General features: G+C 36.7%; 1 protein-coding gene and 2 long non-coding RNA genes across 4 annotated transcripts in view; 1 reads left to right on the top strand and 2 right to left on the bottom strand.

The window, feature by feature from the left end:
- The window catches only part of LOC119690525 (phospholipid phosphatase 3), a 78,097-nt gene that overhangs the window by 11,742 nt on the left and 40,958 nt on the right, over positions 1–25,397 (bottom strand). For both annotated transcript variants that reach the window (XM_038105809.2, XM_038105810.2), the window contains exon 2: positions 16,046–16,133. In XM_038105809.2, the coding sequence (XP_037961737.2) occupies positions 16,046–16,133 (88 nt within the window). The remainder of the gene's footprint in view (positions 1–16,045; positions 16,134–25,397) is intronic.
- On the top strand, positions 9,372–18,866 carry LOC125490039. Its single transcript, XR_007267410.1, has 3 exons — positions 9,372–9,382; positions 16,187–16,189; positions 17,913–18,866. It is a non-coding gene; the product is annotated as an uncharacterized LOC125490039 (long non-coding RNA).
- Positions 23,142–24,089, bottom strand: LOC125490038. Its single transcript, XR_007267409.1, has 2 exons — positions 23,799–24,089; positions 23,142–23,426 (listed from the first exon to the last, which is right to left on the bottom strand). It is a non-coding gene; the product is annotated as an uncharacterized LOC125490038 (long non-coding RNA).

The following is a 25,397-nucleotide window of genomic DNA, read 5'->3' as shown; positions in this document are numbered from 1 at the left end:
TAGGAAGTATCGTGGTTGGGCACCCAAAACCCACAAGCTTACCTACTTACTTACCAATTTCTAAACAATATTTATCGATCCATCTGTCATATTTTCCACAAAGTTGTTTGTTTATTTAATTACTCTCAAACAGCGCCTATGGGAATAGAAAGTGGCATAGAGTCGAGATGTAAAGTTTATCAAGATGTGGGCGTGACCTTGTCACCACGTCCCCGATACCACGACAATGCAACAAAGCGGGGGGTTACTTTGACGAACGAGAACTGTCATGCAAGTGGCATGCTTATTGCCATTTTTTCCATTGTGGTTATCTAACCGACAGGGATTGATTTTTAAATTAAATGTCATCATTAATTAAACGTCATCTCCATATAAAATTCATGACAGATGTGTCAAAAGTCAACCACTACGCCCTGGTTATGCTCTAACCGACAATGGAGAAATTGGCACTTAATGCAACGAAATAGAGTCGTTTTTAAGGCATCAGCGGTCGTAAAATTTAGTTTTTCGCAAGCTGGAGGGATCCCGCAGTCAATTTACCGCATTGTAGGTAACATTTAAAGCGGCTAGTCATTTCACGGAATGCCTGGGAAGCGATAGAACAGATTTATTGCAAATTGCAACGACGCTGACGGCTCCCGCTGGAATTGTGTTTGGAATTATTGTAATTGTTTGAAGTTTACGGCGTTAAAGTTTTCGCTGTTATGATGGGAAAAACAATTTTATGCAGTATACTTACTTAGTCAAATATTTTTTTACGGTTTTTACATAGGTTGGGGTCTATAAGTAGATCATAAAATCATTTACTCAACTTTAAAACCGTTTACTCAAGAAAAACACGCCTAAAATCCATTGAGACCGCCATAATAAAAACCCTACATTGAAGAGATTAAAAGTACCTACATACCTAAAAACAACTTCAGTTTAGAAGTGTTTTAGGCATTTTACGAACCGGCTGACAAGCATTACAACAACACTTGTAGTTTCGTTAATTAACACACTTTGATAAACGGCAGCTGTGGGAGCTGCAGCCTGATTGGTGGGCGTGCGGCCAGTGTAGGGTTGCCAACGTTTATATGTTTTTTTTATGTTATTGTTAATGGTCTACTCGCAACACGTATGGGTATTTCGCTAAATTTCTACCAAACTTAGCAATTTTTCATGCAATAAGTACAAGTAAAATATGTGTTTCTATTCTATTCTGCACCTGGCTCTCTCGAATGGAACCGTTGTGCATATCCCCAAGGTCTAAACTGCCTTCATAAGCTTGGACCATTTCCCACCACGCTGGTCCACTGCGGGTTGGTGGGTTCACATATCTAGATGTGCTAGATCTAGATATGCAGGTTTCCTCATGATGTTTTTTCTTCACCGTAAGAGCGATGGTATACATTGTACTTAAGTTAAAAGAACTCATTGGTAAGTAAATGTCAGCGCCGGGATTCGAACCCGCATCTCTGGCGTGAGAAGCGGGCGCTTACCCGACTGAGCTACCACCGCTCCCAAATATGTGTTTAAGTTATCAGCAATTTTTTACTACGGCAGGACATGAGCCTACTCCAAGAATGGAGAGTTATATCATAATCTACACGCTTGGCAGGTTTAGATATAACAAAATACAATTATTTAATAACCAAGGCCTGAGTTCAATTTTGCCTTTAAACAAACATGTGCCACGGCATCGGCCATCGAGCTTCGGTATACAGTCAGGTTTATTAACTACAGCAGTCGATTGCCAATTTTTACTTTATCGCTGTTAAACAATGCAATATCTAGGTAAAAAGATAGATAGACGAGTATGAAATCCACCACTCTGTAGAACTAACTTTTGACAACCCTAGGCTCGTATTTAAATACCTACAGCGTTAATTTAACATGTCTCGGCATTTCCAACTGCCATTGGCAAAAGGTGCGTAATTTATAATTATTTTCAATCTAATTAATTTAATGAATAATCACTGATGTATGTAAGTTATTGTAATATATGTACTATACGTAGGGTATGTGAGAAACATTGGTCAAGCCACTAGTCGCTTAATAAACGATCCACAGCACACACGCGTGTTTCATTACAGTTATCACCTGAGAATGTTAGAGATTTCCATAGATATGCACGTGGGTGCATGAAAGGCGACTGACGTATAAACTTGTCCTTAACACATTCGTGGACACTTCAGTCAGGCCGTGATGTGACACTTTTTTTCCCATACAAATAACCACGACGTATTGGAACATCTTGTCACATCGTATAGGATTGATACGGTTGTGATGTGACAACACAGTATACAGAAGCCCAGTGCACCCTGGGAGCCAGCGATTGACACTATTCTGACTGGCCGGTCTAACTATAGGTATAGGTACAGTCAGCTGCATAATTAGCTACCTATACTCTTTGGTACCTTGTCAATCTGAAACCGCCTATCCATTCATTGAAATATTGACGGTTCGTCAGTTTGACAAGGTACAGAAGTGTACAGCTATTAAAGTAATACTTTGTGTAATAAAATAGTAGCTTGTAGTAAGTTAAAAGGGTCACCCCTTTTCGGCTTCCTATACTTGTCACTTTTGTAACACCCTTTAATATTGTTTGTCACGGACAACACGCTAAGAATATGTGATTTCTGATTTTTTTATTCTATTATGTGTAAGTATTTATAAATATAAGTACAGTTATTTAAATGAGGTCATCGATTGTAAATAAGCACACAACACGAGACATGAAGCGTTCCGATAAACATCACATACACCGCATGATATCTGAAGAACAACAAGCAATGTGCATTCTATTATACTCATATTTACTTAATTAATAGTCCTAATCTGTAGATAAGATCGACATCGTGTCTGCCTGTCTGTCAGTACCTTCAAAATACACTGACCTATTCAGATTGCTAATTTGTGGTAGCTAGTGATGTGCCTGCACTGCTATCGTATATTATGGTATCGATGAAATCTATGAAAATTGGCTTTTAAGGCTAAATAAAAGGTGCAATACAATATAAAAAAAACGAAAATTTCACCTAAAAGTCGAAAACTTTTGAACGGCTTAATCGATTTTGATAAAGTATGGCTGAGGACACTCGAGGTAACATTAGGTCTGTACTAATTATAATTACCCTAAAAAAACAGAAATCAGTTCAGCCGTTTGCGAGCTACCTACGTAAGAATAGACAACTACCTTCAAAAGCACTTTAAACGTATAGCACCCCTCTTTATTCGTTGGGGTTAAAACACTACAGTAAACAGTAAGAGTATTCAAAATGTGGAAAGTACAAAATATACGTATATAGGTACTTCGCGTAATAAGAGACCTTTGATGCCGATATCTTAAGTGACATATCTTCTCCTAGCGGAAACGCGAGACTGACTTGGATATGCAAGCAATTATGACTGAAATTAAGGATATGTTTTCATCACTCTCTTTGGAACAAAACAAACGAATTAGCAACATACAAACCTCAATGTCTAATATCGAAAAACAGAACGAAGAGATAACAAGCAGCATAAAGTTTCTCTCAGAGAAATATGATGAATTCTTCGAGAGGGTTAAGAAATTGGAAAGCGAGAAGACCGATGACATTAAGCGCATTCATATTTTGGAGGACAAGGTTGAATTTCTGGAGCGAAAATTAAGATCCTCTGGGATAGAGGTGCGTAATGTACCTAAAAGGGTTCAAGACAAACAAGAGACTAAAGAAGACCTATGCCAAATCATCAAGGACATGGGGAAAACTTTAGAAGTAGGCCTTAATGATAGCGACATTAAAGACGTGTATAGAATTAATTCAAGGTCTGTGGAAAAACCCATTATCGTTGAGTTCTGTTCAACTTTAACCAAAGAAAAAATTGTCGCTTCAGCAAAAAAATTCAACAAAGGCAAGACACTTCATGAAAAACTTAACACTGGGCATCTGAACTTCAAGGAAAAAAAGCCGGTGTTTGTCTCCGAATCCCTGACGCCCCGAACACAGAAGCTATTCTATATAGCCCGTGAATTTTCAAAGGCCAATGGTTACTCCTTTTGCTGGACTTCTCGGGGAACGGTATTCCTGCGGAAATCGGAGAATATGCCCCAAATACGCATTGAACACGAGTCGGAGCTCAACAATCTCATCAAAAGTAAATGACTATTTAATGATACCTTTATGTCATACTTGTCATTATTTTTATCTTTGTGTTTCTTATTTTTATCTACTGCATGCTTTCATAAAATTATAAAAACTACTTTGAATGTTAGACTAAATCATAATCGTAATGTTACAAAAATACAAATACCAAAAACCCATCACACAATACTACAGATCGACCCATTATCACACACCACACATAACTACAAACACATTTTACCACAACCACAACACAAATACTCATCAAAATACACAGTACACGCACACATAACGAACTATTATGAAACATCTTGTTTCCACACCTACTTCTGCTCCAATAACACTATTTTATCAAACAATGCACTGTGACCTAACAATTATAAATGATATTGACAATACCAACATTAACTTTAGTACAAAGCATAACTCCCCGGAGAAATGTAAATCAGACTTAGGTAACACTGATTCTCAAATCACTATTATTAGTCAAAACATTCGCAGTATCTCCAAAAATATTGATGCCTTTATCGTGTTCTTATCAAGACTACATTTCCTACCACACATTATTATACTTACTGAATGTAGACTCAACGAAGCTACTGCAAAATTCACTCTCCCGAACTATAATAGCCATTACTCGCAAAACTACTTGAATCAAAACGATGGTATAGTAGTTTTTAGCCGAAGTGATCTGAACATTACTATAAAGGAGCCACTTTTCAAAGAATCAAACTGCCTAACAATTGAGGTTGGGAAAAAACTTAATATTATAGCACTATATAGGTCTCCTTCCTATAAAAAAATTGACAACTTTTGCTCATCTTTAGAAACCACAATTCAAAACTGTACTTCAGAGGCATGTATCATTGTAGGTGACATAAACATAGATATCGTGGAAGGTACTACTGATAACCGCGCTAATGACTATCTTGATATTTTGAATCATTACGGCTTCTACCCCGGTCATTTTTATCCTACTCATGGTCGTACTTGTCTTGATCATGCCATAATTAAAACAAAGAAATCTACGAAAGTCATAGTCTGTGAAACAGCAATAACTGATCATGACACAGTTATTATTGGCATTGAACTCGACACGCCATTGCCAACCAACAATATCAAGGATACAGTTATCTATAAAACAGTAATCGACTACAATAATTTAATTAAGGACATAGAGGATACAGATTGGTCTAGTATTTACACTTTAACTGATGTTACTGAAGCTACGATCTATATAACCAATAATCTAAGTGACAAAATAAAACATCATTCTACAACTCAGCATATTAAAAACTCACAGGCTATAAGGAAACCTTGGATTACAAAAAACCTCATGAAGTGTATCCGACGTCGCGATCGATTGCATCTAGAAGCAAATAAAAAAGTGAATAAATCTAACCCGGACATTCAAGAACGCTATAAATTATACAGAAACTATTGTAACAATACTATTCAAAATTTAAAAACTGAGTATGAAAGAAACTTATTAGAAAATTGCAAAGGTAACAACAAAAAAACATGGTCAACTATTAAAAATATATGCAACTTAACAAATAAAAATTCGAACAACAACTTAGACCTATTAAAAACTAAATCAAATGCAGTTGACTCGCTTAACAATGCTAACGTATATTTTTCAACGGTTGGGGAATGCCTCGCCAAACAAACACTAACGCGACTTAATAAAACCGAGAGTGAATTATCACTAATGGTAAAAATTCCCGACCAATTTAACAAACCCAAAGACTCGTTTTTTCTTTCCCCATGCGACATGACTGAAATAGATAAAATTATATCTGCTCTAAAAACAGGATCTGCTCCTGGTTGGGACGGAATTCCCAACAAAGTGTTGAAGCTTTCTAAACATATACTGGTTCCTCTATTGACTTACGTCTGCAATCTCAGTATTTCTGCTGGAAAAGTTCCACATGGACTTAAGATTGCAAATATCTGTCCTATTCACAAATCTGGAACTTCTTCAATGCCCAGTAACTATCGACCCATATCGCTATTAACATCCATATCAAAGATCCTAGAAAAGGTTGTTAACAAAAGACTGCTAGCATATCTTGAAAGTATGGGCCTATTGTCTGATAACCAATACGGATTCCGCAACAACAGATCAACTGAAGATGCAGTAACAAATCTTGTAGATCACATCGTGACCAAACTCGATACTGGTGATATGTGCGTAGGTGTTTTCCTCGATTTTGCGAAAGCATTCGACACAGTTTCACGACCAATTCTGTTAAAAAAAATGGAATGCTATGGAATTCGCGGTATTGCATTGGACTGGTTTACCTCTTACCTTAGTGAACGTGAACAAAGATTACGGGTTGGCGAGCACTACAGTGACAGTAGAACGATAGGTTTTGGCGTGCCTCAGGGCAGTGTGCTTGGTCCTACTCTCTTTCTACTCTACATTAATGATCTTTGCTCAATAAACCTATCCAATGCAAAGGTCTTCACCTTTGCTGATGATACGGCGATTGTATTCCGTGGTAAAAGTTGGGAAGAGGCTTATTCTGCAGCCCAAACTGGAATTGACAGAGTGAATGTATGGCTTGCACACAATCTACTCACATTAAACGCCGACAAAACAAAGGTGATCGAATTCTGTGTCTCCAGGCGTACTGCCCCTCACTCATTGTTTGCAATTCGCTTACATACTTGTGAAAACGACCTCTTATGTAACTGTCCTTCCTTCCAACGTGTCCATAGCATCAAATACCTTGGCGTTTTCCTTGACAGTTCCCTATCGTGGGCCATGCAAATAGACTCAATTTCATCCCGTACAAGGAAGCTGTTGCATATATTTAGACGGCTAAGGGACATAGCTACAGAAGCAATTATTAAAACTATTTATTTCTCACTAGCTCAATCAATATTCAACTACTGCATAACTACTTGGGGTTCGGGATGTAAATCGCGCCTACTTAAAGTTGAGCGCGCACAACGTGCTTTACTTAAAGTTTCTTATAAGAAACCCAGGCAGTATCGCACTGATGCCCTCTATAATGAAACAAAGGTACTTAGCATTCGTCGACTATTTATACTAGCCACGGCGCTAAGATTCCATAAAGCAGCTTTACTGACCTTACCGCAACTACATCGTCCACAAAGATGTTTAAAATGGACCCTACCGACTATCAAACTAAAATTTGGCAAAAGATGCTTTAACTACATGGGACCTTACATTTACACAAAACTACATAATCTAATAGATATAGTCAATTCCACTAGATTCATTTGTAAGAATAAAATATGCACCTGGCTTCTTGGACTCAATTATGAATCAACTGAGTCATTTATACCGAAATAAAAACAGATCAGTGGTTGATTCCAACATCCCAAGACTATTTCGCAGAGCTAACCATACTTCCTTACTTATCTATATATGTATATAATACAGACACATACAATACACCACCTACCAACATCTTACTAATACACATACCAACAACATAATTATACTAACGTGATCACACACTCACATACTCACACACACATATAAACACACACACGCACTCATAAACACACACACACACACTCACATACACACACACCACACACACACACACACACACACACACACACACACACACACACACACACACACACACACACACACACACACACACACACACACACACACACACACACACACACACACACACACAAACACACACACACACAAACAAACACACATAATCATAATCAATTCAAATTTAAACGGGTTTATATTTTATTTTACTTAGTTACTAACTGTACTTGTAATTGTACATATTTTCTTGTAACACTCTAATATATATTTTAAATGTTTGTAAAATAGTGTGGAAGAGTGAAAGCTAGCCCCTACAACACAGGGAATCCTAGTGTAGGGACTAGAGATAAGATGCATTTGTGTGAACTTTTACTTAGCACCAAATAAACGATTTGTATTTGTATTTGTATTTGTATTTGTATATCTTTACTCTACTGGACGGCAAAATAGCAAGTAGTACAGCACTAGTAAAGTACTAAATGCCCTACAAATGTACCACATTGGATGTAGGCCATTGCGTTTATGATTATTGCTTGCGCCGATGCGGTCCACACAAAAACATTCATTTTGCGGCATACACTGTTATGATAACATCACGAACTATTTAGGCCCTTACAACCGACCATTGTGTGGGTATGACTAAGGAATCAATTAACCAATAGATTACAATCATTATGATCATCCCATAATCCAATGCCAGCTCTATCGCAAGGAGCGCCACATCACCTAGGTTACAAACGTAATATTTCCTATGTTGGATGTTTAAATTGATCAACCCTACACATCCCGAGAAATAAGAGACAATTAAAAATATAATTAGTGTGTCTGGTTCACCAATGGGTCACCGGGACGTAATCGGTTAATATAATAAGCACCGAAGTAAAAGGTTTCTTTTTAAGTTAAAAAAATCCACATAAATAGACACAAAAGCTGGAAGGAGTCAAGCAACGAATAAACTGTATTTAAAGAAGAATATCCATCTACTTCTCAAACTAGCAGTCAGCAAAACTTTAATCTATCTATCTAGGTATGTCCTATATTTTCCTGACGGTACACCGGATCCATATCCCGTATCAAGCCGGCGTCACCGACACAGTGTCAGAGTGCAAAGGGCACCACACTGCAGTCACCCACTGCATGCCTACTCCATTACGTTCAAGTGTCTGTTTCCCACCTCAGATGCTGCCGTCACCGCGGTCAAATTGACGTGGCCTATTTCTGACGGGTGTTAAGGATACACTAGGTATAATATGTATGGACCTTACTGACCATATACAGGGTGTTGCAAAAAGGGTATACTAAGCCGAAACCTGTATACCGACGCGGACTCGGGTTACTGATTATAAATTTTATGTAGCTATTCATGATTCTTGAATGAAACCAGGTACTGTGGGTGTCGACTTATCTATAATATCAACATTCCTGCCCATTTTCTGGCCAACAAATGCAAGATTTGCATGCACATTGGGAGTTTTTAAACCATTAGAGCATTGAAAAGTCCCAGTTTACTTTTCATTGTACGACCCTAATACATAATGCGCATCTATCGCATCGCATCAAAATTCATGCTAAGGGGTCAGACCCCTTAGCATGAATTTTCATCGTGAACGTGACGTGAAATTACTTGATGAATTTTGTAGGGAAATTTTAGTTCTGCTACTGACCGCCAGGGGCGCTGTTCATATTTTCATACAAAATTACTCGATTATAGAGCTTCCACTATGTTATTGTATTTTTGACGTTTCCTTATGTCTGGTAAGTAAAGTTGGTTTTCCTTTGCAGTCGTCAAATATGTATGAGATTTAGAATGTCTAAAAACCAATAATATAATGGACAGAGTATAATTCTACTTCACGTTCACGATGAAAATTCATGCTAAGGGGTCTGGTCACGCCATACACGATAACTTAACTACTATTCTTTGCTGGACATACCACATCCCATCAGTGGGTACTTAAATGTGGAATCTTTAAGAATGCCGTCTATGGTCACATTTGTAATTACTCTGTTTTAAGGATAACAATTAAGATCGACATTAATTTGGGGATCGGTGCCTAAACCTTAATCTAAATTAGTTTTTAATAGATACGTGTGAAGACAAACACATTTAAATGCCATTCTTTGATTATCATCATCATCATCAGGCTAGCCCATACAGTGATAAAGTCTGTTGAACCAGCTACCACGACCGAAAAAGATTTTTTATTGCTAATGTTGTGTTGTAAATAATGCTATTGAACCAAAAGTTCTGAAAATTTTAGTTAGCGAGTACTACACCGAAGCTTCATAATTATTTTAAATTAGGTGTTGTTGTTCTATCTGAAAAACATTTCAGTTTTGAACTTTCATGTAGGTAACTACTTTGGAATCTCTGGAAGGTCTTCTTCTATCAGATGAAACTTTCAGATATAATCAAATTAATCCCGCAACTCCAGTAAATCGTAGATTCAGTTACGTAACCTTTTCCAGGTCTATGAAAAGCATAATGAAGGAAAGGCGTAAAGTTTAACGATGTATAAAGCGCCGGCAGCGTTGCCACACATCCTGTCAAGTCAATAGGGAATAATCTTAATTTAGATGCGTTTTCCACTATTTCCTGGAGGGTTATTCTATCTATACTGGCGAAAAACGAACGAACGAGAGCTGGCGTGCAATCGGCACGTTTAATACAACGGGATAGAGTCGTGGCTCGTTCAGAAACTTCACTTTTGTGTTTCCGGGAAGATCAGTGAGGTATCAGTTACTTTGTGCGCGAGCGCGAATAGTGCGCGAGTAGTGTATTAGAATGACAGCTGTCAATTGATTTATTTTATTTATTTCATGGAACGATTTTGCTATCGCAGTGTACGGTCAGCTGCGTAAGTAGCTATACACTTTTAACTTTGTCAAACTATTTACTTAACTAACCGTCTATGTTTGGATGAAGGAATCGGCAGTTTGGGAATTTGACAAGGTACGTAAGTGTACTTTTAGCTACATACTTATGCAGCTGACTGTATGTCTGTCTACAAAACTGCAAACGCATGGTTATTCCATGGGAATCTGGCTGTGACCCAAGTTAAGTGACAGACTTTTGAAAACCTTATCTTCGGACTTTCGATGTAAACAAACAATTATCTAGTTTGAATACTGACACGTGTATGTCGGGGCTCGAACCTGTGACCCCTTCACTATTGAACTGCTCACCGTGCCCAATCAATCATCCATACTTTCTACTCTTTGTATGGGAAATGTCTTCACCTGTTAAGTTAAGTAGGTACTGACAGTTGGTGAAAAATTAACTTCTGAAATGGTAATTTTACGCTTTAGTAATGGAATGGTAGCATAGTTTTTAGGTATACTTTTACCAAACACTAAACGTATTTAAAATTATAAAGTAAGTATTTAAATCAAATTTTAATTACATTTTGTGCTGATAGACATTAGAGGGCGATTGAATGTTCAGCGTTGGTGAAATTCCACCTTAACCTCTGTCTTGTCATCTTTAGCTCCCATTTTCTTGAAACAAATTATTATTTGTAACCACCGATTATCCGGTCTTGATTATCTTTTAATACTGTATAGTAATTTATTACTTAATAAGTTATTTAACTATATTTAAAACCTACCTAGTCAATTCTAATAATCGTTAACTTTTAGGTTCTAACTAGCATTAGAAACAGTAATGTTAACTAGCGTTAAATGCGGAGTTGATTCTCTATATCCGCCTAACAAAGGTTTTAGCTATTCTTGTAAGTTTACACAATTCTAAACCGATTCAAGCCCGATAGTCCTGTAGGTATTATTTGTATCTATAAATATATGTAAGGGTAACGTGTATAGTATTATGTTATACTGGAGTAGGTAGGTATAAAAGAAGGCGTAGGTAAATTGATATGGGAAATTTGGAATAGGAAAATCACGAATAAAAATATTCTTTATAGTAAAGTCACATGACCATCAAAGTAATTTTATTATATTATTATTAATATCACTTTTGCAAAAAGTACTTGCACAAGTTAGTTTACACTATGCATAAGAAAGTCGATATAGGTAATTAAATTATGTAATTACTGCGGTCGAAAGTAAAATGACACTGCGGACTTCGCACCGCGGTTATCACGTGAAGCAATAACTAGAAACACAATAGGTAGCTAAATACTAAACTACTCGAATGTGTCATGAGATGTGAACCGACCGCACACTGCACTGTGCAATGCAACCAGTGGTCATAATAAATGCACCAAACATAGATTGACAATATACGGACTAGATGGAGTGTGCAAAAGAAACGTCTCGGCAAATAAATAATAATAATAATAATAAATATCTGGGGATACTCACACACGGCCATCCAACCCTAAGATAGGCAGAACCTGTATTAAAGGCTTATGGGTGTCGGACAGCTGATATATCTACAACACACAAATACATAGATAGATACATCCTAACTAATATTATAAATGCGAAAGTGACTGTCTGACTCTCCTACTATAGAATAGATTTAACATATTAGGTTTTGTATTTATTTTAGACAACTGAAAAACTTTAATACCGCGATGTAGGATCTTCATATTAATTCGCCTCGGTTCCATACAAGCTCTTTGATTGCGCTTTTAGTGCCATCTGTTGGTTATATCCGGAACTGTCTGTCTGTCTGTCTGTTACTCTTTCACGCCAAAACTACTGAACGGATTTGAATGAAATTTGGTATACATATGGTCTAGACCCTGAGAAAGAACATAGGCTACTTTTTATTGCGAAACGGAGGTTGTAAGGGGTTAAAAGGGGGGGTTAAAAGTTGTATGCGAATACTTAATTTTAAAAGATACTACGGCTGACTGGCGTAGTGGTTAGTGACCCTGACTGCTATGCCGAAGGTCCCGGGTTCGATTCCCGGCCGGGGTAGATCTTTTTTTAAATAAACTTTATATTTAAGCACTTGATGAGCAATAATTAAACATTTTGTTCTAGCGTTTTTGAAACTTCGATCTGTGAGTGGATGAAATAGGTGTTCATATTTTGTATGAAGTTCGTCATTTTTGAAGATAAAAACATTATATTTTGTATTTAGGCACTACATAATCCCAAAAAAATAATAATTAGCATATAAAAAAAACCCAGTGTGGGGGTGTAATATAGGGGTTGAAAGTTTTATGGGTGTTGAGTTTTAGAAGTTTAATTTATATAGTAGCTATGTCCGCTCCTAGATGGCGTTGTCGGATCGGATATAGATCGCGGTATGGTTTGATTTTAGCTAATGTACTTATAGTTTGTATGTATTTGCAGTAAGTTTTCAAGGTCCTCGAAAACAACCCAATAAACGGCTGTACTTTTCAATACGTTTAATTCATTGTCATTTGGTTCTTATGCGTCATTTTTGAAGATAAAACCATGAAACTTATTACGTAGGTGTTTTAGGAAAATATGCAGAGATTTTCTATACGGAATTCCCATGACTGACACGCACAGGCTAAACGTAGCGTAGGCACTTGAAATTAGGAAGGGACGTAGCTTAGGTACCGTATTTTCCCACAAAAACCGGAGTTAGCGGTTGAAATTCGGCATTAACTTAGGCTGTTTTTAATAGCATGCGGATTTGATCACGCACGCGGGATTTCCCCGCACGCGTTCATACAAGTATTCATTGTGACGCGTGGAATATGCACACGAGATGCGGGAAAATGGCGTGCTATCCCACGTGCGTGATGAAATCTGCATGCTGTTAAAACAGCCGTAAAGCTTAGTTACAATAGGATATTGCAAGATACCTAGATGTTTTCAATCTAACATGTCTGCACACCTTAGTAAAGTTATGGTTTTGTTTTGAAAAATGGGAGTTAAAGTGAAAAAAAATAAGTAGTATGAAAAAAACCAAAACTGCATAAGTTAGATGCTTGAAATTAAACATTTATAAATTACTATTCTGCCATTGCTATACAAGTCTTTGCTCAATGAAGTCATGAAAATCATTTTTAGTCAAGTATCTTCGTACTTATTTGTGAACTTTCATCTAATTTAATACCACCATGGCATGTTATTGGGTAGGTAGTTCGGGAGTAGTCCACGGCAAAATAATTTTAAGGCGAAGCGAAGCTCGCGGGCAACAGCTAGTACTAAATATAAATATCAACACCCAAGACCTGAGTACAAATATCTGTGTTTAAACAAATATCTGCCCCAGCCGGGAATCGAACCCGGGACCTTCGGCATAGCAGTCAGGGTCGCCAATAACACCACACTTCTGCTACTGAGCCCTTACTTTGAATTAGTTCGGTTAGAAGATCTGTGAACTTATTCATTGGTGCAATGGTGGTCATTGCTACCTAAATAATTAAGTAAAATTGTAGTAGATATAAGCAAAAAATTTAAATGATGCTCGAGGAGGTTACTTTCGCCATTTCTATGCGCCTTAATGACGGGCCCTTTGTGAAGTAGTGGTTAGAGTAATACATATTATATGACAATCGACAAATAATTGAAAAAGTTTTACGTCGAATAAACGAATTTCATTTCATTTCAAGGTTGAACTTATTAAAACGGTTTGACAGTAAACAAAATGCAATCAGTTTTTGCTTTTTTTTTCTTGTGCGTATATTGTTAATCTATGACCAACTCATATTTTATTATTGTAACTTGAAACACAGGTGCGTTTCGAGACTTCCCACACTGCACTGTGTGACAACTTCGACTTGCTCTTGTACCTATTGTTAGAGTAAAAAAATTTAGCTCTACCTAAGGAATTGGTATCACAGAGTTCTATGTTTTGTTAAATTGGTAATAATACATAGATTACATAGTTATTTTTTGACATCGAGAGTTTTTAGTCTTCCTTGACGATCGCGGCAAAAACTAGAGTTGGACTAGCAACGGTGACTGGATTAGCCAGTCAGCAGTGTCAGTGGGTGACTGCTGAGGGTGCGCCGGACATAATATGTCATGATATTTCGTATTTAAGGTGCCTATGTTTATGAGCTTCGAGGCAGCTTGGAGGGACCAAAATGATAAAAAAGTTCCAAAATATACCTACTTATTTATAAAATGTACTGTGTATAATATATTCAAATGGATAATAATTAAAGTGTGAGATAGTATTTCTACTAAAAACTAAAAATATCCATTCCGTTGAAGTGGGCCAAACAGGGACCACAGATAAAATACCACAGAGTATCCATGTCAGTGAGTACCATTATATTGTGTCTTCTTTCGTTAAATCCACGTGTGTGGTTTCTGCCACCCGACACCAGAGGTCGTTGACGTAACTTGACATTTGACATTGACATATTTAATGTTCGGTCAACATTGTATTGTACATAGATAAAGAAGTTATGTAAACAACGAGTTCCTGTCTGCACCAAAGATTAAACATGCGTTTATAAATATTATTAACGTAACTTATGTAATAGACGTATTTTTCCTTATCTGTCAATTCATGAACAAGGAAGGAAAATAAAATAGTTTTGTATATTAAATACTTAAGTACCTAATTTACTATTTTCCACTCCTTTAAAAAGGCCTCGGTCATAATCGAACCTGGAACTTACGAGTAGGTAACCGATCGTTCAATACAACGCACTAACAATAATTCGTGTGTGGTCCGACGGTGTGGCTATCATGTCATTCGACACTGTGTTGATAGAATGTCCAGAGATGTTTGACGTTAGCCCACAGTGCATCGTGTTTAGGTAAGCAGAATCAATATGGATGGATGACTCTACTAATGAAATAAAAAAAATATATATTTTGGTCCTACTTACTTAACAATTCCATCTCATGTACCACTACCAATGAGTTCTTTGGAATTTAAGTTAGTACGTGGTTAGTTACGTTACTCACCCTTTACTTACCCATCACTCTTACGGAAAAAGAAAATATCTTGAGGAAACCTGCACATGTTGATATACATCATACGAGCCCACCAACGCACGGTGGACCAGTGTGGTGAAAAATGGTCCAAGTTTAGAAAGAGAGTTTAGACCAAAGGTTCTATTCGAGTAAGCCAGGTGCATGGGGCAGAGATTAGTGGTTATAGCGCACGCTCTAAAGTTTAAGGAAAACGTTTGCACGACACAGCTCTCGTTCGTTCGTTTGATTTCTGTAGTGACTCCCCAGTTATTTTAGACCCCCACAGAAATATAAATAGAACAGAATGAACCGCCCCCGTTCACCAACCCGCACTAGGCCAGCGTGGTGGACTAGGCCTAAAACCCTTCCTTCATTGGAAGCAGACCCGTGCCCCAGCAGTGGAGACGTGATGGGTCGTGATGATGTACCTACCAATTAAGTCACAAATCTTCTAATAAGAGCTCAGTGGTAGAACTGGTATGTTAATTGTCGAGACGTTTCTTTTGCAGACACTCCATCCATTCCGTACATTGTTAATCTAAGTCCGCAGAGAATAGAATGCACTTACCCATCAGCAGTATGGGTAGGTCGACCAGCAGGTGCCACCAGTAGCTGTGCCGCCGCGCCTGCATGGCGGGGGGGGCGGGGGGCGCCGACTGAGGACAACAGAGGACGAGGTTAGAAGTTGTTTAGAGCACTGTGTGTAGAGGAAGTAAGTTGATGTTTAGAGCACTGTGTGTGTATTTGACTATCTGACAAATTCAAATTCACTCACGGGCAATGAAAAGGTTCCACTGAGAAAAGCACCAAATTACTAATAAACGGAAAAGGAAAGCTTAATGCCGTCTTCTGCAACATTGAAGTAAATTTTACAGAGCATCAGGATATTACCAACTTAAATCGGCAATATTTTGTTCCACTTTTAAATTAAATCTTTGATAAAATTGGAATCGTTTGTTGTCGCCATTTGGTGAGTGGAGCTTTTTCATTGCCCGGCAGTGTACAATCCCAAATGTGTTGGAAAATATGAAAATATCTACTTATTATATAAGTAGGTACCTAAAATGGTTTTGTCACACCTGAAAACGTAAAATTACGCAGAACTTGAGTAAGTATGCAATTTAGCGCTGTGATTGCCGGAATTGTCGTCGAGTAGCACTTAAGTTCTTGCTATTAAAATATCAGTGACAGTTTCATAAATTTGAAGTACTTATCTACATACTAACATTAGTGCCAATTTCTCCATAGTCGGTTATCTAACCGACAGGGATTGATTCATAAATTAAACGCTATCTCCATATAAAATTCATGACAGATGTGTCAAAAGTCAACCACTACCTCCTGGTTATGCTCTAACCGACTATGGAGAAATTGGCACTTATTCTTGAAAGCTCATATTTCGTCATCGTATAACCTGACAGCGTTTTCTAAGAATGTTAAACAATACATTCTACTTACTACCAGGTACGATCGAATTCGAGCGAGCTATACTGACTATAGAGCAATAATGTTGCCTAGTGCCAACACAACGAAACCTAACCTAACTGTTTACAGAAGCTACGTGCTAGGCAATCAAACACTAATGGCCTGGATTCTTTCACAGGACTTAGGCTACCTAGAATTGGAAGTACTAACTTAAAGTTTAGGGTTGATCAGTAATATAAAAGCAACTCACGCGCTTTTTGGAAAATAATGTGAGGGACAGACTGTGAATCAAGCCCCCAAATTAAAAAATAATATATTATAGATGAGAAACAAAAGTTTTAAAATTTTGCAGTCTTTTGTTTTTACTAGCTTTTTATGGAAAACCAGCAGTTTTGCATTCCCTATGACCACAGTGGCCGAAAGAGGGCCGAAACGTGGCCGAAACAAACGCATTTCTGATTCTATCTTTTATATTGCAATATCGTTGATTCTGAGTATGCAAGCATCCAGCGTGAATTCTCGGAACAATAATTTTGGCCACTAACCTGTCCAGTGCTACGGCCAGTAGGCAGGCAACTGCCAACAAGTGGCCATTATGTTACACTAATGTGTCCGGTGATACCAGCTATTAATATTAAACACTAGGTAGATCCGTGTTGGCCCTAACTGCGCCTATAAACTTGACTATTTTTAGCACAAGAAATAGGACGAGGGAATAAGTAGACAAAGTAACTGACAGTTTCACACCTGAACACGTCCAGTTAAGCAGAACTTTAGTAAGCAATTTGTCATTGTACACCTAGCTATAGTAGGATTTCAGTTTTGGCTTGCGTCGTTCTAGTTATCATTACACGATCGCTTATTGACTGGATAATTAGAAGTCTTGTTGGCCTATGGTAGCCGAAGACTATCGTGAAACTCGGGCCCCATCGCGAACTCAAAATGAAGTTAGTTACATTTACCTACGTTCTTCTCCAAAGACAACAAGAGCCGTTTTTTCAGACGGAGAGTAGGGTAAACGTACCGGTTTGCCGGCCACTACCCCTTTCCGGCCACTTCGCACCTTATTTTGAATAATAGGATAGTATTGAGACATCTCCTTTCTAATTTCGCGCCACTCGACCTGGACGAACATCACGGTTCATAATCCAACGGCATGACCTCGAAATTTGCGGACTGAACCCTCAGTCACCATTTCAAAATTTGGTGTGTGGTTGCGTGGCAAATTTAGCAGAAAAAATAGCAGGTGGATTGATTTTCAGAGGTAAGTTTTTAAGTGTTCCTACTGTTTTATTAGTGATTGAATGGGTTTGTGTGTAGTAAAGTATGTTTAATTTCAATATTCAATTGCCTAAACTAACAAACCTTTTCAAAATTAGTAATATTTTCGGTGGTCGGACAATAGGTTATCGATTTATTTCAAAATCTAGTTTCCGGCCGGGTGGTCGGAAACCGGTATATTGTAGTCATTAAATTTTGCCTATATTGCGGAAACCTTAAATGCACTAACATAGATTCCATTATATTAGTGAACAGCTAGAATTTTGCGAATTGACAACTAGATTCCGGCCGGCAGAATGCCTCATAGTTTCAAAGATATGACCTTAAAAAAATAACGAATGTTTAGCGGCCGATAACCAGTTAAAACAAAACCTGTTTCCGGCCATCGAAATAAGCGGCCGAAAATGGGTAAAAATTACACCTGATTCCGGCCGTCTGAAATAGCAGGCGGCCGAAAATTGGTAAAATTAAACCTGATTCCGGCCATTAGATAATAAAACGGCCGATAATGTTTATCGATGCCAATGCCAAGAGTAGCTAATTTGACTTAAAATTTTAATTTGTTTTTTAAAAACCCTATGAACTACTGAATAAGACTCGTTTTTCTACTGTGAATTAGGTGGCCGATAACCAGTGCACTGGTGGACGATAACTGGGTAAAATGGCCGATAACCGGTATATTTGCTATTTTTACAAAAAATATTTATTTTAAAATCATGTATCACTGCTACGTCTATATACTTTAGGTTTTATGAAACTAGACTATTGAAAGATCAAATGATATTTTTTTGGAAAATCTTGACACACAGCATTATGATAGAAATTAACTTTGAAGTCAACATGTCGCTTAAGTGGCCGATAACCGGTACTGTTACCCTAGTGTGTATATAAAAATGTACACTTTGCCTACATTGATGCACAATAGAAATTGATAAATTAATACTCTAGAAACTTATCAGGCGGCCTAAATAATATACTTTCAAGATTATCTGCCAACCATCCTTTGTGTACAAATGCACAATGCTTGCAACATAAATATCTTATCATCTATTGAACTGGGAAGTACCAGATAATTCACAAATTAACTAATGATGTACTAAGTAATTATGTGTTATTTAACCAGATAATTTATTTTGTGTAAACAGCTACAACTTGAAAGTGTTAAGAATGTTGTTTCTTAGAACTGGTCCTGTTATTGACATATCCAGGCCATCTAGCATCAAGGGGTTAAATTTAAAGTAATACCTAAGTAGTTAAACATGTGCATACTGCATACTACAGTCGTCGAAATATAAGAGGCCCGTTTGGACAGCTCCAAAATGTATGACAGCTGGTGTCAAACCTAAATCATAAAAAATCTTATAAATAAGTAACTTTTGGTGCTTTAAAAAATCTTTTTTCTTTCGGCTGTTAAATAAAGTCAGATTATGTGTCTTTTTATGTATCTCATCAAGTAAATCAAGATAAATAGCAAAATTGTGTAGCTGTCCAAACAGGCCTATTATATTTCAACGACTGTAGTGATGGAAAAGCACATAGTGGTTCAATAAATCCTATTTGTAATCTCAGTTTCGCCCAGCAATAACTAGTAAATAAACCAATGGTTAACGATTAGGAGGCGTTCGCTTGTGAGTTTATGGTGATCTTATTTACATTACACATCATTCTGATTTCACTTTTACGGGCCATAAAACGATTACTGGGTTACATTACAGGTACAAATAGTACGCTACTGTCGCGAAAGTTGTAGCTACTGTAAATAACAAGGTATTATGTAAATTTTACAGTAGGCCACAGGACTATGTATGTAAATATTATTATATGTATAAATATGTCGTTAGAATCAGGCCACAAAAATTTATGATTTTGACATCTGTCAAATATAAAATCATTAAGTAGTCTATAGATAGCCCATAGCCACAAATTAGCAACATTTGTATGACAATGGATTCAAGTCGGACGTCATAGATCACGGGCATGATCGACAATACCTTTATGTGATTGACAGCGTTGCGCAGTCAGTCCTGACAGTCGTGACAGGTCGTACAGTGCGAGTCATTGACAGTTGACGGGCGTCCCAAATGGATTGACGGCTGATGACCGTATTTGTCAACTGAGCGCGAACTGTTCGCGAATTGAAAGTTACTTGCGACTAAACCGACCAGTGCAGAGTGAGCCCTGGTGCAGATTTACATGTAGGTATATTCAGTTCAGACAATGATAATTTAAAATTTTGCAATGTAAAAAATATACCTACTTAGATTATTTCTGGCATCTCTAACTGAAAGTTTGTTTGCCAGTAGTTTCATACGATTTTACAGAATGATAAAGATAAAGATAAAAAGATAAAATATTCTTTATTTGCACACAAAAATATGGACAACAATACAAAACTTAATCTAACACATATGTACAAATGGCGGTCTTATCGCTTAAAGCGATTTCTTCCAGACAACCTTTGGGTGGAAGGATATTTAGATGTAAAGAAGGGTAAAGTGTACTAGGAATAAAGAATATACCATAAATATTTAATATACCAATATATTTACATACTACCTACAATATATTTACATATATAATTTATATACCTAGCATCATAATATATAATATATTAAAATATATATTAATATATAATAAAATACATACCACGTTACTTATATATAATAATAAGCATATTAAAGAGGATATAGTGATCTTCATTCAAGAGCCGAGGAAATGGTCTTTTAACATCCTTTTGAATGAGGCCAATGACGGTGCTTTCCGTATACTAAGTGGGAGATCGTTCCATAAAGTGATTGCTTGTATGGTGAAGGAGTCACTGAAGAATTTTGTAGTATGGGGTGGTATATTCAGCCGTAGGTTTTGTGAGGAACGCAAACCCCGGCTGTGGGATTCATGTCGAAAGTGAAATCGCTCTTTGAGATAATCGGGGTACGCTGGGTTAAACAGTATTGAGTAAAGAAGTGAAAGAATGTGAGTATTCCGGCGAAGGCGAATGGGGAGCCACTTGAGCTTAGCGCGATACTCTGAAACATGGTCATACTTGCGTAAACCAAATATAAACCGTATACAGACATTCTGGAGGCGCTCAAGTTTGTTAAGTTGCTCTTCGGTAAGATCGGGATAACATGAGTCGGCATAATCTAGAATAGGAAGAAGTAGGGATTGAGAAAGCACAATTTTGGTGGCTGTGGGCAAGAAATTTCGCAGTCTGCGGAGTGATCCTGCAGAAGCGAACACCTTCCGACTGACCTCGTCAAGCTGCGTCTTCCAGGTCATGGCATTGTCCATGTAGACCCCCAAGTTTTTCACCTGTTTACTCCAAGGTATGTGCAAGAATGCTACATGAATGCTACTTTTTATGTGTCAAAATCATAGACTTACCCCCTTATTCATAAAAAAGTTACTGAACGGATTAGCTATTGAACTGTTTTGTCACTCTCTGTCAAAGAACAAATTGTTCTCTGTCAGAGAGGGACAGAACAGTTCAATAGTTAATCCGTTCAGTAACTTTTTTATGAATAAGGGGGTTAGTATATTATACTAGCGTATAGACCAGCTATACTCAAACTGCGGCCCGCGGGCCGCATGTGGCCCGCCGGGCCTTTCTCAGTGGCCCGCGTGCCATGAGAGATAATAGAGAATATAGGTAAAACTATTGTTAAATGAACAAAATGAGAACTTTGATTGTTTAATTTCAAAAAAATTCTTATTATATCACAGGTAATATTTTTAAAATTTATAAAAATAACCTTAGTCCATAATGAATTATAGTACTTTACTTATTATAGTTTTAAATTCTAAAATTGCATTATATATACTCTAGTATTCTTACACAAATAATGTTATATAATAATGTACATAATTATAAGCGTATTTATAATCGTACCATATTTTCGGGAAGAGCATCTACTCATCCTAAGCTACAGGTTTTCCACCTATTTAGGGAGTAGAGACTTGACCCTTGTTCTACTATATAATTGTATATCAAGAATGTAAGAATGTTTTTGAAATAAAGATTATTTATTTATTTATTTTATTTATAAGTACATTCTGTGTATAAATTATCGGGATTATATCCATAAAACAAAAAATGTTTGTTATTCATCCAAATTTATTTTATAACTTTCAAATTTTGCTCCTTAAGAAACGATACACATACGCCAACAAATTATCCAATCATCACAACATTTTTTTAAACGTTTAAACGCTGTTTACAGAGAAAATAATATTATTTGCGGGTTATTTAGAAGTTAATAAATTCGACGTAGAAGGTCAAAATGAGATATGTGGAAAAAAAATCGAGAAAAGATTTTGCACTACGATATCGCGCCTTTCGCACGAGAATCATCATTGTGAATGATTTTTTGAGCAAACACTCAAAAAATACCATCGAGCATTCACCATATTAACCAGATATGGCTGCAGCTCACAGCTCTAGCTCTAAAAAAGAAGCTAGAGCCGTGAATTACTACTTCGAGGCACTGTTTTCAATCGATAGAAGACAATAAAGAAAAATCGCCGCAACTACTAAACACAACTCTGAAAACAGCGTTTAAAAAAATGTTGTGGTGATTGGATGATTCGTTGGCGTATGTGTATGGTTTCTGAAGGAGCAAATTTTATTATTCGATAGTTTACATCGCCCTATAATAGTAAAAAAAAAAAATTGCTTGCGGCCCGCGACCTCATGACTTGAACGTGTTTGTGGCCCTTATATAAAAAAGGTTGAGTACCAATGGTATAGACGAACTGACAGCTCGATAAAACGTGACCAATTTTGATTTTTCAGTGTGTGCATTAGCTAGTGATGTACCTTTCTTTCCTTTGGAGGACCATCGATAAGTTATTGAAGTTCGATGTTCCACCCTTGGAGAGAGTTGTTCCATAGACTGTTGTTGTCCAGATTATAATTTTGACGTAGTGTAAAAAAAATGCATAAATAAAAATAAAAACACTTTTTTCATCGCTCCTTATTTTATTGACTTTTAAACAGAACAATCTTAGATATATCATCTGTCTGACCCATATTACTGGCTCTGCCTCGGATGGCCGTGTTTGAGATGTTACCACATATTTATTTATTTAACTGGTTCATTACAGTTTCGTTTCCTAAATTATTAAGTTTACATTCATTCTTAAGTCGAATTGCTGCAAATGGTAGAGTTCTTCTTTGGATTCCAACCAACGCGTCCAACTAATTTCAACCACTTTCGTCTTATTATAGTATCTATAGAGGGAATCTGTTGGACAAATTATAGAAAATAATTAGTTTATGTACCTATTTGTTAAAAGATGTACCTTGCCCTGACAAAATGGTTCAGATACGAGACGGTAAACGCAAGCTAGCATTTATTTTCATAGGTAACATTCAAGATAAAATATCGATAATGATATCGATTAATTTGAGTCAATCCCTAGCGTACATGTAAAATAAATTGATGAAAAATATATCCACTAAAATCATGAAAATTATTAACAAATGGACTTCCACATACACAAAATATGAAAGTAAACAACAGCATTGGCATTATTTTATATTTAATACAGGATAAAATACAAATTTTAACCAAAAATAAACGCGTCGTGGCAGTGATGACTATTTTGGTATTTACCTGTGAAATGTGCAATTTTCAGGATTATTTCTATTATTAACGCCACAATCACTCGCAGAAGATGTTACCATTGTTGAATACAATTAGATTTACTGAAAATAAACCACGATGTACGCAAAAAATCCAAAATACTAAGGTGTTGATTTTCCGCGTGCCCAATTGTGACGCTCTGTCATTCAAAACCAGTCACATTTTCATTGGATTCGCTATCCTTTTCCAACTTGCCAAATTTCCGTAAGGGATTTTCTTTTCCCTCGCTCGCTTTGTTCGTCTATACGCCAGTATATACTAAGTCTATGGTCAAAATCGTACGATATTAACTGTCAGCTATCGATAGATAGAGTTATCGAAACTGGCAGTAAATCACCATTGCTAGTGGAAAATGAGATTTAGGTACAGTGCTCCAAAATTGATAATGCGCATAGAAATCTTTGACAGATCGGTTGTTTTCGATTATGTGACACATGATATTGAGTCCTATTTCTTTCGAACAAGGTGCAAAATGAAAGTGTTATTTTTAAGGCTCTTACGAATTAATGATTCGCATGTGAAGATCTGCATGTGCATTATTAATTTTGGACAAGTGTACGGAAACTTGTCACTGAGTCAAATTTTAAACACAAAAAAATAAGGTTTACAGCTCAAAAATTTGAATTTGTGCCTTCAGAATCGACATAATTAGGTACTTAAGTATACCTATCTATAAAATATAGTGATCACAGTTTGATATTCTTATGCAGAAGATCTAGAAATATTGGACAGTGCGAATTACATTATGATTCCCTGCAGTCATTTATGCAAAACGTGGATGGCATAATTTTAAAAGTTAAAAAATAACAATAATACTTAATAGATCGGTATTTAATTATTTGTTGTTTAGAAATAGAACCGCGATCCGGTTTGTCAATAACGATAATTGTTTTATAATCGAATTAGATCCCAAAGTACCTAACCATTTTTAGTCGAATTACGTGTTTTTTATTTTTTATAATTAGAGGGGTCAGTATCTCATGTTAGGAATATGGACAGGGTGTCCGAAAGATAGTTGATACACAAATCGTAATTCTAAACAACGTATGCTCTTGAAAAATCTGTATAATTCACGAATTTTTATTCGTCTCTCTAGAATTTTTTTCAGAGACACCGAGGTGACCGACGTATTTGAATCGGTAGGAACCTTACTGAAAAGTTTTAAACAACGGAGGTCTTGACCTCAGACTTTTGAGGTGGACCAAGAAAATTATTTAGCGTAAACGTTGAATTATTCTGTTAAAATTAAATATAATATTCTCAAAGTCTTTGTCCTGGTTTCCCGGAGTTTTCATTAGAACACGGAATATCTTGCTGAAACAACTTTTGCTTCAATATTCCTACAGCTGGCGCGGGTTGTAAAATGTGAACTTTGCTTCAAATTAGCTAGAGGTCAAGATTTATATAAAATTTTCATATTGCTCGCTACTCGCTATATTTATATTTTAAATTCAGTAGGTAATTTGGGTATCTCATCTGTGGTCCACACTCTACAGTGCAGTAAATAGCTATAAAGTACGTTCGTCTTGCGATTAAAATATCTAGAGAGAATTCATAGAGCTTTTTTAA

Source organism: Plutella xylostella, chromosome 19 (genome assembly GCF_932276165.1).
Source record: "Plutella xylostella chromosome 19, ilPluXylo3.1, whole genome shotgun sequence".
In the NCBI taxonomy this organism is placed as follows: Eukaryota; Metazoa; Arthropoda; class Insecta; order Lepidoptera; family Plutellidae; genus Plutella; species Plutella xylostella.
This window is presented reverse-complemented; position numbering and strand designations above follow the sequence as displayed.